The sequence below is a fragment of the Neltuma alba genome, unplaced genomic scaffold (genome assembly GCF_004799145.2).
Source record: "Neltuma alba isolate B1F8T4 unplaced genomic scaffold, ASM479914v2 tig00010982_pilon, whole genome shotgun sequence".
Taxonomy (NCBI): Eukaryota; Viridiplantae; Streptophyta; class Magnoliopsida; order Fabales; family Fabaceae; genus Neltuma; species Neltuma alba.
In genome coordinates this window covers 100,403-119,270 of record NW_021635744.1, presented here as the reverse complement: position 1 = coordinate 119,270, position 18,868 = coordinate 100,403, and the positions used below count along the sequence as shown (strand labels likewise).

The following is an 18,868-nucleotide window of genomic DNA, read 5'->3' as shown; positions in this document are numbered from 1 at the left end:
TTTCCACCCTACCAGAATAATCCTCTCTCTGGATCCCTGCATACCCTCGGGTTCCCATTTCTGTCTATAGTTTTTTAGGTACCTTTTCACCACTTCGACCCCATTCCACGGGTGACTCCAATCCTCTATGTGCAACTAGGAGTTCCTCCATTTCCATAGATGCCAACACCCTGTAGCAAATAACTCCGGCCAATCCTCCCCCTTCTGGCAGGTTTGAAATTTGAAGGAACCAAGACAACATCTAATAAATATAAATCCTTATACTTGCCAACTTCACATGCGTCTCATTAATTTGGAAGGAAGTTGTCATCAACAATATCAATATGTACATGAAAAAAGCTTAACCTTGTAAATTAGTGGCTTTTCAAGGCATGCAAAAAATAATAATCAAAAGCTTTTCGTTCAGACAAAGCATCAGCGGTGGGTTGACATTGAATAATTCAGTAAAATATAAACAAAATTTAATACTAACTATCAATCTCCATTTAATACAAAGAGCCCAAAAAAAAAACAAAAGTCAAACTCTAATACTTGTGCAAAGGGTGCGCACGCGCACACATATATACATACACACATTTCATGATTTATACATTAGAGACTCTGACAAAAGTTCAAGAATTTAGTTACGTGGTAAGATCTAACTGGCCATAGAAATGGCTTTCTGGAGATTTGTTAAAGCTTTCTCATACCGCAGAAACCCCAGAAACCAAAACTCAGAGCCATCTTTAGTCACTATCTCAATGAACTTCTGTTCTGACTTGTTCACATTCTCACTCTCACTGGCCTCTTTTATCTTCTCTATTGGTATCAAAACCTGCATAATTAACCCCACCAACTTTCATATCAACACAGTACAATACATTACAATAATTACACATCAATTCGATCACACACACACACATATGGGTTTTAACAGATCAAGACTACCTTGTAAGGTGCACTGACTAAATCTCCTGTGGAAGAAGAGAAGTTCATGGGCCTTTCGCTGCAAAATGCAATTTTTTCTGTGGAAATGAAGAGAACGCCTGCAATAGGACCAGCCGTTGTATACAAATAACACTGTGAAGCTTTCAAAAGCTGTTCATCATCTTCCATCCCAAAAATACGCTTGAAAATGTTCCTTCTTCCACCTTCTTGTATGATCTTTGACCCCAAGCTCAACTTTCCCTTCAGAGTTTCTGACAGCTTTGGACCCAGTTTCACTGCAATTTCACAGGTGTTGAGTTAACAAACAACGATTTCATCAGAAAACTAGCATTTGCTTTGCTTTAGCCTGATCTGTTAAACTGAAATCTGACCTACCATGTTCACAGATCCTGTATGCAAAAGTGCTATTTTTCCTGCCTGAGATATTCTTCTGCGCTATATCTTCCTTTTCTTTATCTGCAATTTCAAGAGATTAAGAGAAACCCCATGAAAATTTGACCAACAATATATTATGGACTGAGAAAAACGAATAAAATGTATAGTTGCTGCTTCTTACTTGTTTGGATGAAGTTAAAGCTATCGTAGGAGGAAGTAGGACTTTGAAGTGAATTGACAGGTTTTGAGAGAGAAGAAAATCTTTCTGGAGTGGCATTAGAGGAACTCATCGGAAAGAAGAAGACTCAAATCTGAAATGCAAGTTGGTGTATGAAAAGCAAATGATAGATGCTGAGAAGGGAAGAGACTATGACGTAGTAATTGAAGAAGTAATAGATTATATTCGCCAAATCTTATGCTGCTTTGATACGGCTGGGGCAAGGGAAAAGGCAATCCCGTTTCCTAGAACGCGTTTTTCAGAGAATGCTGGCTTCCTAGAACATGTTTGAGAAGTTTCCTGGCATTTCACTGTGTAGAGAAGTATAAAGCCAACTTTGGTAATTGGTAGTGTGAACGCTGACTTTTCCAACTTCTTAATAGTCAGCTAAATGCCAAAATAGTCTTAGGGTGTGTTTGGATAGAAACCAAACCATGGTTTCAGAAGTGCTTTTACGGATTACGAAGTAAATATGTGGAGGAGATTATCTCGTTTTGCAGAAAAGTGCTTCTGAAACCACGGTTTGGGGATACCCAAACAGGCCCTTAGTTTTTTTAGTACAAAAATATGGTACAAGTTTTTTTGTTATTTAAATATGAGTTATATATATTATAGATCAACAAATATTAATATACACGGCTTGTTAACACTTAACACTATGATTTGTTAGAGTTTGTTAACAATATAATTTGTTAAAGTTTTTATATTTATGTACTAATAATGATTATAGTTAGTTGAACTAACAGCAGCTCCATTTTTGACATAAAAATGACTAAGTTTGAAGATGATATAAGGACGGTCTCATTTATTAATTTGAATGATCTAAATTTAATTTTTGTTAAAAATTAAAAATTCATTTTTGAATAGGTGATAAAATGAGGAAATCACAAATATTTTGTAAAATACTATTCGTCTTGTTTAATAAGCAACAATTACCATTCTCCTTGTGCTTTTAATTATAAGTAATATTTACAAGTTATCTTAAATTTTTATAATAAATTTCCTATTTTATCCCCATTAATTATTTATATTAATACTCAATATATTTATTATTTTATTTTTCAAACTATCATTTCTATCCATCACACATTCTCTCTTTCATAAATAAAGATATTTTTAAAAAAACTTTTAATTCTTACTTATTTATTATTTTTAACTAACTAACTTTTTGATCTATATAATAGCGTTAATATTGCCTATAAAAACGGACCAACAAAAGGAGTAGTCATTAATTCGGCAGTCTCGTGGATTGTCCATCTGCGCTTAACAGCCAATGTCTTAAATCCTGATCGGCGACTGGAAAGTGGAAACAAAAGGCGAGAGGGAATAAGGGAAGAGAAAGAAAGAAAAACATAAAAGTGCGGTGGTCAAGTTCTTACTCGCGGGGAATTCTTTTTTTGGCAAATTTAAATGAGATCCCAAAAAATAATTATTGAAAAATTTCAATGACCCACTAAAACTTGTCATTGGATGTTATTTTATTGCCATTGAACCTTTTAATTATTATGTTTTTTTCTTTTACCTTAATAGCAATTCTTCCCATTTTTTATACTGATGTTGTCATTTAAATAAGAGATCTCAAATTCAAAACTATTTAAATTAAAAAAAAAAGCTGCCTTCTAGGAAGGTTACCCCAATAGAGTTAATAATACTCAACATAACCAAACTAAATAATTACTCTTCCAGTTCTAAATATAAGACCCTTATACTATAAAGGTCTTATATTAAAGATCAGAGGAGTATATAAGAAAGAAAGAATCTTTCTTCCGGCATATTAAGAAGAATCACCTATCTTAGCATCAAAATCTTAGCAACGCCAGACAACTAATTATTGTTAGATATGATTAGTTTTGATGATGTCAAACAATAAAGTAAAAAGTTTACATAAATTATTTATCTCATATTTTGACTAACTATCATACTTAATATCTTGTATAGTTTTCTCAAGAAAAGAAAAGAGTTATTATATTGCACTTTGAGTTATGGAGAATGATCAAGAGGAAGAAGAAGAAGAGAGATTGAGAAAAGAAGAACTTGCAAGATCAAATGAAAATATCAAGATTCAAGTTCATAGATTTGATGTTAAATATTGCTATGCTCAATCAAAAGTTTGGATGGCTCAGTCGGAAGCTAAAATATACAACCGGGAAATTATACCATCATATATTGAGTCACCCTTCATATAAACATGGAAAATAAGCTTCCGAGGTGATTTTCATGGGCAATTATCGATCACTTGATCGATCATCCATTTATCGATCAAGTTATCGATAAAATACATCCTCTGTTATGCTCTGTTCTTCATTAAGTTCTGACATAGGTTTGGTATTTCTTCAATATTTCTCAAATCACAAATCCGTTTGAGGTGAAACTTGATTCCTATGAAACTAGACTCAGAACATGGTTCATGGACACCAAATTCACCTTCAAAGAGTTTCATATGAGGGAGATATGTTGTTCGAAAGATTGCAGTAAGGATTAACGCCTTTATTCCGACCTTTAGTCATTGTGATGAAGATAACTTTGCAATCACAACGAATTTTGGGGTGATTCTTGTTGCATTAGAAATTAGACTCAAAGAGCTTTCTGGGGATAGGTCATTTGCAAAATTTGGAGTTGAATTGGAAGATTTATGATCACCCAAAGTTGACCTTCGTTTTGCTTGAATCAGAATTTGAAATTATTGAGGTAAAAACCAGAAGTTCTACATAGATTGATTAAGCTCTTAAACAACATACTACTCAAACATGTTATTGAGTAAAAGCTCTAGAAGAGATGAAGAAATGAAAAGCCATTATCATATGTTACTCGAGCCTGATCAAGTGACTACATACTCATCGAGTTACTGGTACTATCTCCTCAATTCTTCTCTTTTATCTTCATACATATTATTAAGGTTTTATCAGTAACATGTTGGATAAATGATTTTTGGATAACGTTATAGATGAATATGTTTATCGATCACTTGATCGATAACTATCAAGTTTTATCGATCACGTGATAGATAATTTAGTTTGCTCAATACCTTGCTAGATTGATCGATCAACTAATCGATCATTGGTATAACTGCTTAATATAAGATGTTATAGGAAATAATCGATCACTTAATCGATCAGACCTTTATCGATAACTTGTTCGAATATTACATGTCTTCTTACTCGATATAGTGCTCTGTCAAAACCATTCGTTCAAAATCTTTTATCGATCAATTGATCGATCAAACATTTATCGAAATGATCGATTATTATCTTCACTGCATTAACTTATGTTGAATCATGTTTTCGATCACCTAATCGATCATTGATTTATCGATAAAATGATCGATCATCCGATTTCCTGAAACTCCTGTTTTCACATAACGTGATTGATAATCAATTTCTTTACCTTACAGGATTAAATCTCTGTTTTTCATTTTATCGATCACTTGATCGAATATTCATTGATTGATCACCTATTCGATTAATCCACATAGTCTGTGTTTTTCGCTGAATATATTCTTACTCATTGTTTATCGATAACCTTATCCATCATCCATTTATCGATAATTTGTTCGATCATCAATGACTGAAGTTTCATTTCTATAACACTTGGATTATCAATAATCTGTTCGATCAACAAGTGTTCGATCACTTATTCGATCATGGAACGTTTTCCGTTTAAACATCAGTCGACTATGATGATTCTTAAAATCAATGATCTATTGTCTTTCAAGCTTTTCTCAGCCTTCTTTTTTTTGAGTAGGATGGTATCGCTAACTCAGGGTATCCCAGCCTCATCCGACCAGACTAATCCCAGGTGCACTCGCAGGTATCGAGCCCATGACATGGTAGGGAAGGCACCTTGCGTTCCCGTTTGCGACCAGTTGGACCCGACCCTTGCAGGCTTTCTCAGCCTTCTTTTAACATATAACTCTTTATCGAAAAGACACGAAGGCAAACGAAACTTGAAAGGGATTAACCTTGCATATTTCATTCGAAGTTCACTGTGTTCATGTTTCATCATTTATCGATCATTTCTTCGATCATCACATGATCCATAATCTGTTCGATAATTGCATATATCTGCTATATCTTTTCTTCATATAATTAATTGATAACTTGATCGATCAAAGCTTTATCGATCAAGTAAGTTCATCTTACGTTCTGAATATCTAAATATCTGATGATTGATTCCATGTTTTCCAACTTATAGTTTCTAAGATTATCAAATACTTATCACTTGATTTGAGGAAGATTATTTCAGGTAAAGAGCCAAAAAGTATTTATAATATGAAGAATCAACTTTTGTCAGAATCTTCCAACGGCTAGTTTCAACGGTCCTATTCTCCGAGCCAAACGGGAAGAAAATGCTCAACGGTCAAGTACCCAACATCATTTATAAACAGAAGAGCATTGAAAACAAAGAAAAGAGAAGAGTCTGAGCTTACAACATCAAGTGCTAAAATGTCGAAGCAACATATTCTCATTTAGAACTCCGAAAGAAAACTCCCTGTCTCTGTACTTCATAGATTAAACCTTATGTATTCGTAAGATAGAGAGGAGAGTTTCCCAAACGTGCTTAAGAGTCATCTATCACTTCTTTGAGAGAAGAAATATTCAATCTTCATTATCCTTATCAGATTGTATCCTTATGATGAGTAAGGAGGAGTATTTACCTCGGTGTGAGGTTGCTGCTGAATAGACTGGTTAGTCTAAGAATTGTAAGTGGCGTCACAAGTGCCCAGATCAAACTTGTGATTGTAGTGGTTCTCAAGTACCCGTGTTAAACTTGAGGGAGATAGTCGATTGAAAATCTCAAGGGGAGCCTGGGGACTGGACGTAGGTCAGTGAGGACCGAACCAGGATAAATCATTGTTTGCATCTTCTCTTCCCTTACCTCTTTATATTTCCAGCTAAACCATTTTACTACTGTGATTATGCTTATGTCGATTCATTGTTTTTATATTTAGAATTTCTTATGAATTTCATTACATTGCGAAAAGGTTTTTAATTTTAACTAACACCCAATTCATCCCCCTCTTGAGTGTTCAGCCATTCTTACAATTATTACTTTTGATGTTAACAAAATATTAAGAAAAATATTTCAAATAATATTTAGTTTATGATATGCTAAATTATTTATGGAAACAAGAATCAAGATAGAATAGGGAAAATGTCTTATCTGTACGAAAAGAAAAGAATCCCATATAATTGACTGGATGCAAAAATGGATTTTAGATGCTGTGATCAATAATGAGAATCAAGAAGTGAGATTATTTATGTAAGGACTAATGAATGAGGAACGTAGTCCGAAAATAAGAGGAGAATAAACCGGTATTGGAGGAGTGGAAGACCCATCTCTTTTCCCCCTTTTTTTTTTCCAACAAAATTACTCTGAAGTCCCAAATAAAAAACATAATTACTAAAAAATTGCAGTAACAATTGAATAACCCGTAATAACAAGTTTCAAGTAGTAAATGATAATTATTCACTTATCATTATAATTATTGACTATTTTGTTTTCTTAGGGTCTCACTGTGATTCTCTCCACCACTAGAAAAATCAATATGCAAAGAAGAAAAACTAAACTACGAAAACCAAAAGCATCATCCAGGTTCAAATGAAGACTATTGTTGAAGATCATTTGCCACTAATTTACGTAACAATGATCGCCAACATACAATTCAGATGGCAAGACCCTGCCCAACGAAGCTTAGCAACCCAATCAGCGACCAAATTTGCTTACATAGGTCCTAGACCTCACATTTTAACTTAAATGCTTAATGTTCACGATCATAAGATCAGTTTCATTATATATTACTGCATCTGTTCATTTTTATAAGAATAAATGCCTACTGGTTAAGTTGTTTTTATTATTTGTTAAGCAAAAGTTATTATTTACGGTTTAAGTTGTTGTTATCATTTCATATAACAAAAAATATTATCTCCCAGAGTAAAGTAACCGTTATTGCACCGACACTTTCTTATTTTTCCTATTATGTATATGTTTTGGTACGCATAAGTAATCATGTTCGAGGTATTATTGGGTACTAAATGTGAGTATCTCTTTTAGTAAAAATTTGAATCTTAATTCACCATATTATGGGACATTAACTTTTTCTGTTAGAGTCAAACCCGGTTGGTTCCTATTTTATATATACATGTGTGTTTTTTCTCTCCGTAGTAGAAGTTTAAATTGGGCCTGGTTGGAAAACATGAATGGGCTTTTCTATTTTGGGTTCGGAAACACTTCATTACAGAGACCGCAGGAGCTTGCGCGAGAAGGAAGAGCATTTTTTATTTTATAATTAAAAAAAAACTTATGCAGTCATACAAAACACGTTACCTACGAAAACTATGTAATAATTACTCCTCTGATCTTTACCTTTTTAACTAATTTTATTAAATCAAAAAAATTAGATAAGCTAGTTAATTATAAGAAATATGATATATTTTTTTCTAAATATCATAATCACCTTTCTTAATATCCTTTCTCGTTCTCTTATTTGATTATAGTTGAAAGAGTATCAATAAGAATAATTTTAAAAAATTAATAAATATAATAAATATATTTTATATTTAGGACTAAAATTAACTCAATAATTATGTTCTATATAAAAGATCGGAGGAGATTATTAACATTTAAAATGTGCATTATATGCATAATGTGTCTTATGTATATTGTGTTATTAACTTACTATCATGCACACAAAATAATTATAAATAATACCACTTCTGTAAATTATGCTATATAGCATATCTCATGTGAAATTATACAAAACATTAAAATTCATTTATCATACTCTTTGGTATAATGCAAAGAACTCGCCTCCTAATTACTCGATAAAATATTTGGTTCTTTTATTATAATTATTATTATTTGATATATGAAGATAACTTCCTCGGTTCCAAATGTAAACTTTAACAGAGTGTTTTAATTGGGTCCTAAAGTTTCATTATTTTTTTAATCTTTCATATTAAAATTTTCTTTTGCATAATACTACCTCAGGTTTTAATATAAGAATTTATTTGATTTTTATTTTGATATTAAATATAAGATCCTAATCCATTTTGTCTCTTATACTTATCTATTTTTTCTAGACAATCTTTATAATAATAGTAGTTTTAACCAATACACTAGGAGATAATTAATTTGCTAATCCTTATAGTTTTATCCAGTTTTAAATTAGGTCCCTCTAGTTTTTTTTTTTTTTTATCAAGTACTTATTATTTGCTCAGTTTTAATGGGAATCCTTCCGTTACTAACACTATTAGTTTAAGGAGATAGGGGCTTATGTGGCGGGCATTCATTGTCTTCTTCCTCAGCTTCTCTCCCTCCCTCCTCCCCTAAATCTCCTTTAAACCCTCTGACGCTCTCTCTACATCATCATCTCCTGGTTGCCCACCTCTTCAACTAACAACCCCCATTCTCCTTCCTTACTCCCCCTTCCATTCTCACTCTCACTCTCACTCTCTCTCTCTCTACTTTTTATGAATGAAGACGATATATACAATATGGTCTCCAACATTCATAGTGTCAAAATTCTCTATGCATTAATTGTATTGTTAAACCCTTGAACAGTAAAATATTGAGTTTCCAATAGAAGCCATAGCAGCGACAGTATCAAGCTCCTGTGAACTCACTAGCAAATGTCTGGAGATAGCTCCATTTTCCATATAAGGTAAAGTGGGAAATTACCGCATTTTCTTGCCTAGCTCGGTTCTTCACCATAATTGTTCAAAATATAAATCCCTTAATACTCCGCTCTAGTAATGTAATTACCATACGAAGAACTTGTTGTTCTTGGAAGAGTTTCTCATGATAGTGAATGTAGTAGAGAGAGAGGAAGGAAGGAGAGAGAGAGTGAGAGTGAAAAGGGAAGGGGGAGTGAGGAAGGAGAGTGGGGGTTGTTAGTTGAAAAGGTGGGCAAGCAAGACGATGGTGATATAGAGAGAGCATCGAATGGTTCAAAAGAGATTCAGGGGAGGAGGGACGGAGAGAAGCTGAGGAAGAAAAAAACAATGAATGCCCACCACATAAGCCCCTCTCTCCTTAAATTAATAGTGTTAGTAACAGAAGGATCCTTAGTAAAACTGAGCAAATAATAAGGACCTGATAAAAAGAAAAAAGAAACTATAGAGACTTAATTTAAAACTGGGTAAAAACTATAAATACTAACAAACTAAATATCCCATATACTTGAATAGTAAAGATATCTAAGAAAAGATAAAATCTATTTATTATAAATAATTAATTTAGTTAGTTTTTTAAGTTAACTAATTTTTATATTAAGTAGTTTTTTTTATTGATTGGGATGTTTTTATCATTGCAGATTGAGCTTTAATTATTAAATGGTAGGATTATTATTAAAAAGGGAAAACCCCAAAAAAGCCCTTTAGAATATAGGGAATTTCAGATTAGGTCCTGAAACTGTATAAATAACAGAAATGGTCAATGACCCAATATGTTATTTGTAAAATCACAAAGAATTGATAACTTTGCCCTCATTTGTTATTAACTATAAGGGTTTAGATGCTACCTAGATTCGTATAGAGAATAACTACTCATTTTTTCGTAGTCAGGTGCCTTGTTATTAACTACAACTAATCATGTAATCACTAGAATAGTGTAAGCACTATCTAGATTTGTGTAGAGAATAACTATTCACTTTTTCACAGTCAGATACCTTGTTATTAATTATAATTAATCATGTAATCACTAGAACAATGTAAGCGTTACTTATATTTGTTTAAAGAATAACTACTCACTTTTACTTAGTCAGGGTAAAGTTCTCTTGATTTTACAAATGACAGATTGAGTCATTGACCTTTTTTATCATTTGCATAATTTCGGAACCCAATTAGAAATTTCTTATATTCTAAGGGTTTTTTGTGGAATTTTTCTTATTAAAAATGTAACAAATTCATAATAGTATATCTAGGTGAGGATGCTTGTGAGTCACTGATAAATATTTTATTATTATATTATGGGAAACATAATGATGATGAGGTGTGGATGGTAGGGAGGTGTGAGGCAGATCTTACCTAACCTCCATAAGGCCCACAGCGATGGGGAGGCCCAGCAAAGGCTGACAGCTTAATTTTAGAGGAGGGGTGACGCACACGCGCCCTCAAAGGAGTGGCTATGGCATGGGAATAACAGTTTTGACATGATGCTCGTCAACATCAACACCAATTATACCGATTCCGAGATAACCTATGACCCACCCCCCTTTATTTTAAGTTGGGTTAATCCCTTTTTTCCTTAAACTATTTTGGGATTGGTTGATCATGCATGCTCGAGTATTTATTTGGGAAAAACCATTTCAAAGATATCTATATTTTTTTATTTTTAAATTTGATATCTATTTTTAATTAAATTTTTAATTTTATTTTATTAACAATGTTAACCTTTGTCAGCTCAAAAAAAAAAATAATGGTACCCTTTGAATTAGTAGTGAGCATTCGGTTTTTTGTGATAACTGAATTAACTAAATAACTTAATAAAGTTAATTTTAAATATCAAACTGAAACTGATTAATTAAATTAACTAAAATTGAATTAACTGAAATATTTCAGTTTGGTTAGCCGATTAACCCAAATATATAAATATGAAAAGTGATTTTAAATTAGAAAAAAAGTAAAACACAATTACAACCATTAATTAATAAATATCTCATTATTCAATATGATTTATTACAATAATATTTATTATAACTATATTTATTCAATAAAAATATATTTAAAGAGCTCACATGTATCCACATATATTTATTCTAATAATATCTATTAAATATAGACATGTAATATATTTATTTTGGTTTTTCGGTTATAACCAAATTCTTTCCTAATAATTGAACCACACACCAAAAACTGAATTATTAAAAAGTAAAAACCAAGTACTGAAATAACCGAACTGAAAATCAAAATTGAATTTGGTTTGGTTTTGCTTATCCATACTTTGAATAAAGACTAAAAATGCTAATAGAATAAAGTTACAAAAACTAATGTTGCTAAAAATAAAATTAAATAATTTAATTAAGAGAAATATATATAGGTATCAAATTAAAAATTAAGAGAAAGTATAGGTACATTTAATATGATTTTTTTAATTTGTTAACACTCTAAAATATTCTGTGGTTAATTAAAAACTCTATGTTGGCAAAAAAAAAAAGTTAACTAAAAATGTAATTTTTTTAATAAATGTCTTGAGCACCCTGACTTAGAATCAGGATATTTAGGTTATTGGACAAACATAAAAAAACACCTTAGTATGTTAGGTGAAAAAAAATAGTTTAGGACATTGAAAAAATATTAGACAAGATAATAGATAATTTAGAGGGGAAATGACAAGTAATTGATATGAATTAGCCACATTCACTTAATCGTCGCATTCAGTGGGTTATAAAATTAGGAAAAATATGAACAAATCAAACATCAAATCAAAACAATGATAGTAATGAACATTTGACCTTTTGTCTTCAAGCGAAATCGTAGAAATAACATGTTATAAAAATATGAACAATAAAGGTTAAAAAAACAGGGAAAACATAAAGCAGAGATTGACAAGAAAATTTTAGATTTTAGAGGGGATTCCAACGAATATTTGTCACATGCACTTGTAGATGTCCAATGACGTTTGTACACCGACCCATATTTATAGGATAACAGCCTAAGTATTTTGGAATAACTAAAAATCTTTTGAAAAAACTTTTTTTTTTTCCCGAACACAAGGCAAAATATTATAAAAATAATTTTAAAATTATGATTTGATTTCTATCCAAATTTCTCTTACTTACGGTCACAAGACGATGGAATAAATAAAAATATTGGCATAATATTACTCGCTCTGATTTCATTTTTAGAGCATTTTCAGAAGGCATTTTTTTCTTTTTTATTTATAAAGTATTTGTTATTGTGTATTAATTATTGTATAGGTTGTTATTTTGCAAAAAATTATATATATTGAATAAGAATAAAGTTAATTTTTTTTAAATTTAAAATTTTTCTTAATTCTAAAAAAATATATTAGAAATGACCGGTAAATATGGGCAGAGAATAAATAACATTCAAAAACTCCATAAAAGACAATTATCAGGGAAGTTACAAGCGCGTTTGGCTAACCATTTGTGGGGCCAAACTGATTTTTTCACAAACGTGATATTGACATATAGAACATGAAAGGACAATAGTTGAGGGAAAATATGAACGTGTTAGGTAGCATGTTCAGTCCCGGACATCCCCACTTTTAATAAAACAATTGTAATTAAATTCTTTTGAAATTTTGACAATTGCCACCTCTTATCCTTTAATTATGAGTTGAATTTAATTCTAAATATAAAAAAATTTAATGCACTTTATTTTCTAAAATTAATAGTATTTTTTTAATAAATTCCTATTAATGATAAAGAGTTCTCACCCAAAAAAAATAATTTCAATATACTCACGTGATTAGAGAGAATGTTTTAGACAAGTTAAAATATATTTATTACAAAAACGTAATTTAACTAAGTTTTTTAACAATTTTAAATTAGCGATCTAGTTAAGTACCAAAATTAATAATATCCTATTAGCATAAATGAATTTTAAAAATTTAATTCGATAATTAACACATCAAACTCTCTGCCCATTGGCCAAAAAAAAAAAAGCTCTCCGGACTATTTTGGGGCAAAAAAAAAATCTCTCTGTCAGCATTCATGTGGTTGGTTTTGGGCACTTTTCATGACCATCATGAAGGTATAGAACTTATCCAGTTATATTTAATTATTTTTTGAATATTATATTTTTTCGATACACAATATAAATAAAAATAGATTTCATACTCAAAATTTAAAAAATAATAACAAACACTACATAATAATTGATTATATATAGGGAAACGACTACTATTATGATATCAAAATGAAAGATAGTAGACAATTTTTTTAAATTATAAAATTATAAAATATTTTTTATTTAAAAGGATAGATACTAGCTACGTGAGATTATAAGTGATTTTTTTTCTGCCATGATTATAAGTGAATTTAAATCTCGCCTTAAATTATCAAACACTAGGTTCTACACTATACAGCACTATTTAAGACGTGTTAGGTTTGACATTTATTTCAAAATTTTCTAATAAAAAACTAAACAGACTCAAAATCTTATAAATGAACCAAGTTAAACTTTTTTCCCTTCCTTAAAATATCCTAAAATGAAGAAAATTAAGTTCGGTCAATAAACTACTATTCGTCCTTTGTTTTTCTTGTCATTTATTTTAACATCATTAGTCCGTGATTTTTAAAATAGGAAAAATAAATTACAGTTTTTTTTTCCAAATGAACTTCATTAAATGACCAATTTATCACATTTAAAATATGCAATTTCATTTAATTTCAAATTATTTTGTTAGAGTATCCTCTATCCTAAACTGCTAAACAAGTAAATGTATAGCATATCTAAATATATTTTGATGATTGTGCTGAAAAATGAGATGTTTGCCTTGCATTCTTATATATTTCGTGGGAGTTTGGCAACCCTTAACTTAAAAGAAGCGCTTTGGCATAAATTAGAATAAAACTTTTTTATATATTTATTTTGTACATTGTAAAATTATTTTTAAGATCTATTTGGTATGAGAAAAATGAATGGGAGTGAACGGAAGAAAAATTTTAATGAGTTCAATTTAAAAAATTAATAAAAAGAGGCTAAGAGTTTTTAATTAATTTTTCTTAATCTTCTATCTTAGATCTTTTCTTTATCAAAATTTTATAACCCCATTTTTTATTGTTTAAATCTTGCTTATTCAAATTTTTCCTTCCCTCCCCCTCCCTATACTAAATATATATGACTAAAAAGGTAATTCAAATACCTCCTTAACGACAATATAATTTGTTAGGTGAAGCTTGAGTTTTAACTAACAAATAGCATTTATTTTTTATTTGGCAAAAAAAAAAGAATCATATCGTAAATTTTAGTTAAATTAATTATATATAGACCCACACTACATACTTAATAGCCAATATAACACGCCGCTTTGTTGTTAAAGAAACACAAAGAAAGCGCCATCCTGACTGAGATAAACAAAAAAAAATACATAATATTCAAGTAGATCAACACAAAGCAAAGTTATTATATGATTTATATCGAGTTGTGTGAATAAAATAATTTACCTTTGTGATTATTAAATTGAATTAAATAATTGCTGGTAAAAAAAAGAATTAAATAATTAGAAATTTGATGCTGCCCATCTTCTAGCTTCTTTTTTTTTTTCAATCATTTTTTTTTATTAAATAATGCGGCTTTTTGGTCATGCTCCCCTTCACGCCTTTTTGGGTATGATGATTGACGCCTTTATGGGGACGTCTCCCGTACAAAGACGACCCCACCAGCCACCGTTTGTGATGAATGAAATCAATGAATGATGATCAATTTCAGATTTAAAATAAATACTACTTTCTGTTTTAATATAAGAATTCATTGATCAATTTAAATGGATTAAAAAAATTTATTAAGTTAGCTAGTTATAATAAATGAATATTATTTTTTTATAATTTTCTTACTAATCAAATATATTAATTAAAACTACTATTATTATAATGATTATTTATAAAAAAAAGATAAATACGAAAAATAAAATAGATTAGATCTTATATTTAGGACCAAAATAAAAATCAAACAAGCTTTTATATTAAAAACTAGAAGTAGTAATACATAAATTCATTCAATTGTCTGGTTGTCAGAAATTTTTTTTTAAGATATTTACTTCGTACTTTGTAAATTATGGTTAAAAAGCTATATAAAGTCAATTGATATTATAAAGTAATAAAATATGTTGGCAAAAAAGGTTAATTTATAAATTAGTGCAAGTGTGTAACACTAAATGAAATTAATGTATTAATTTAATATTTTATTTTACTTAAATAAGTATTCTTCATTCTTTTGTTGTCCGTAAGATATTTTTATTCTTGATAAATCAAATCCCACCACGTTGTGAAAATAAAATTAAATAATGAATTAACAAACTCAAAATATTTTACTTTGTTTTGATGATAGTATATTATATCGTGTCTGTATGATACATACATTCTAAAGTGAAACTTCCCATCCCAATATGTATGGCCAACGCATCTCATGCTCTAAAAGATAAAACATATGGTGCTCATTTTAATTTAGATAATTCAGAGTCAATAACTCAAATTACATTTTATTTTTAAATGTCATAAATAATTTTTATTTTAATAGATGCAAAATTAAAATGAAGATAATCTTCTAATTGAAACCTCTTAAAAAAAATCGATAATTAAAAATTTTAAATTTAGGTAATTCAATATCAAATTTTGAATTTGTCTAGATTTCATCTCATTACCTTAATAAGTACTAAATAAGGATCCCATGTATAAATGTACATATGGGGTTTGGAAGCAATAAAAAAAATATTTTTACATTTTATAAAATAAAAATTTTCTTGTATATTTATTTTTATTATATCATGCTAATTAAAACCCAACCTAGTTTGATGAGCCATGAACTAGTAAACTGGTCTTGTAACCAGTTTAAAGAGATGTTTGGATAGAAGCTAAACCGTAGTTCCAAACTACTTTTACGGTTTACGAAATAAATATGTAAAAGAGTTTGTTTCGTTTTGCGAAAAAGTGCTTCTGATAATCATTTTTGAGGGTTGTCAAATACCTCCTAAGGTTTTGAACTGGGTTAAATTTTATTTCCTTATCTTTTTTGTTTAAGCTGAGTTTGGAATGACATCGTTTTGATTTTAAATCATTATCTCAAACTTGTTTATTGACTAATCTAATTTTCAGTATCATCATTTATGTATAGCAACTAATTCAAATACCTAAAACATCATAAATATTTGGAAAGCATTACTTTTATATATATATATATATATATATATATATATATATAAACCCAGGATACCTACCACCCATAATACTGCCCTAAACGTTACTTATGATTTTGTTGCAAAGTAAAAAGCGACCAACACCTAACAGGAAGCACCTAACACCTGCAAGGCTACAGCACGTATTCGCCATACACGTAATACACTTTTTTGTGAATATGTTTCAAATCCACATAATTGCCACGTGGTCACCGCTTGCGTCAATGTTAGAGACATTATTATTAATATTAATTAATTAATTGACTAAACCAAAACCACTTTATTATCTTTGCTTTTTCATTGGACGCCATTTATTGAATTGCATTCCTTCAGTTACATCACTCTCTACATTCAATTCAATGCTTCTTTCTCAATTGTTCCACCACGAATTTTTAATTTATTTTGTTATAAGCATATTGAATGAATTGGTTGGATTTTATTTTCATGATGGTGCCGCGAAGGGTCCTACAACTTAAATTGTATCCACACAATTACTTATCAACGAAGTGCTTATATTGATATATAGCATTTAAATCCCTACCGAACTACTTATCAACAACGTGCTTAATAGCTTATCTCGATAATTTAAGTCCTCACCAACCGACTTATCAGCAAAGGCTTGCATTATCGTTATTCAGATTTTATTTAAAATTTCGAAACTGAATAAAAAGTGGTTTAAACTATGTCTGTTATGATTTTATTAATAGGGAAAACAAAACAAATTAGGTAAAATTGCTGAAAAATCCTCCAAATGTGCCTGAAATTTGTTTAAGGTTTAGTAAAACCCTCTTATTGTCCTATGCACGAGTTATCTCCTGCTCTTCCTTTTAGCCCGTTTATTAAACCATAATCATAAGTTGTTATATATACACTTAAATTTTTTTTTTTTTTAATAAAAGGACAATTATCTTGAAAGAACATTTAAAGTACGATGTTCATATGACCGGTAACAGAAAAACAAGAGCCTACACTAAAGAAACTATAATCATTAATACAAGAATAAACATTGGAGAAGGATTTAAACATGCGAAAAATATCAGGCCAAATAATATTGTCGCAGTTCTGTTCTTTAAGAAGAAAAGAATATAATCACTTATTAATCCTATGGTTTTGGAGTGATATTTGTGCAACCTAAGGACACAACTTTTTTTTCTTCTTTAAATTAATTTAAAAGAGCATATTAACAATAACCAGTGGTATCAAACTTAGGATCTTGTATTTAAAACAAAAATTATAATTGTGACTTAAAACCACAACTTTCTTTTTTACACAAAAGAGTAAGTCAACAATATATGAAACGATATTCGGCCAAAACTGCATCACTAAATATAGGCTATAAAAGATTAGGGAAAATTAATCTTTTGATTCTCGTAGTTTTGACACATTTCTAACTCAGTCTTTATTTATAGGAATTGAGTTGTATCAAGTCAAAATATAAAAATTGAGTTATAAATAAGTAAAAACTTCTGCACTATCATTAAAATTGATTCCAATTCATTGTATGTGGATTCTGTTTTTTTCTTCTCATTAATATTCCCCTTTAATGCCATTAATTGACAATAGCTACTTAAAGATAACATCTCCTGTTTCCTTTTGTTTCTTTTTTGATAGGCTCCTACTTTGTTTTAATGTATTTTATTTCACTTTTTTCTTAGCAAGTATAGAATCATATACTGTTTTTGCCAATAAATATTGTTTTGTTTTACTTCTTTTGATGTTTTAACTGTATTCGATAATATTTTATATGATTTTTTTTGGGGTATTAAAGTCCTGTGCAAGTTGACATTTTCATACCTGATATGGTGCTCTCTTTAATTTAGGAGGTATTTGGGAAGCTGTGAAAGTACTTTTCAAAAGTACTTTTACGTAAATCGAGATAAATTTCTTCACATATTAATTTTGTATACCATAAAATTATTTTTAAAACCATAGTTTCGTTTCTATCTAAACACTTTTTTATTTGAAAATTAGGTGTTCTGTATACTTTGTTCATTGGAAAATGCATTTAATGTTAAATTATACTACAATATCTTCTCAAGTAACCAATAAGATGCAAGTGGATTGTTTTAAAATATTTTTTTTTTTAATATTTGCAGGCCCAATTATGAATAACTTTCTCAATTTTTTTTAAAACTTTATTAATTACAAAATATGAATTTTTTTCCCAACATAAGACATGGAAGTTACAAAATGGAAATTACGACAGTACTTATTATCAAATGAAAAAAATAGTAGAAGGGAAAAAATGAAAATTAATTATCTTTATATATTATTAGCAGAACATATTTTTGTTGAAAAAAATAATTAAGGATATTGACTTTCTTTTTTTAGTCTATTATAATAAATCTTGAGTAATGCTTATATAAGGAACAGATTGCAATTCATTTTCTTCTTTCTATCTTTATTACTCCTCTGGTCCTATTTATAGGGCAAAGAGAGGATATTTTTCTTTGTCCTATTTATAAGTCACTTTATTAAATTTTTAATATGAAT

The 18,868-nt window shown here is 29.7% G+C and overlaps 1 protein-coding gene across 1 annotated transcript; it reads right to left on the bottom strand.

The window, feature by feature from the left end:
* Window positions 1-573: 573 nt before the first annotated feature.
* On the bottom strand, window positions 574-1,769 carry LOC114760509 (putative GEM-like protein 8). Its single transcript, XM_028949767.1, has 4 exons — window positions 1,484-1,769; window positions 1,303-1,383; window positions 928-1,202; window positions 574-814 (listed from the first exon to the last, which is right to left on the bottom strand). The coding sequence occupies exons 1-4, from the start codon at window positions 1,590-1,592 to the stop codon at window positions 638-640; spliced, it is 642 nt and encodes a 213-aa protein (XP_028805600.1). The 5' UTR covers window positions 1,593-1,769; the 3' UTR covers window positions 574-637.
* Between the last annotated feature and the right edge of the window lie 17,099 nt (window positions 1,770-18,868).

What these genes read in the sequence shown, in the direction of transcription:
- LOC114760509 (XM_028949767.1), bottom strand. Translation starts at nt 1,592, where the DNA reads ATGAGTTCCTCTAATGCCACTCCAGAAAGATTTTCTTCTCTCTCAAAA. An exon ending in ATACAGGATCTGTGAACATG is followed by an intron (nt 1,203 to 1,302) that starts GTAGGTCAGATT and finishes GTGAAATTGCAG; the next exon opens with TGAAACTGGGTCCAAAGCTG. An exon ending in TAGTCAGTGCACCTTACAAG is followed by an intron (nt 815 to 927) that starts GTAGTCTTGATC and finishes TTAATTATGCAG; the next exon opens with GTTTTGATACCAATAGAGAA.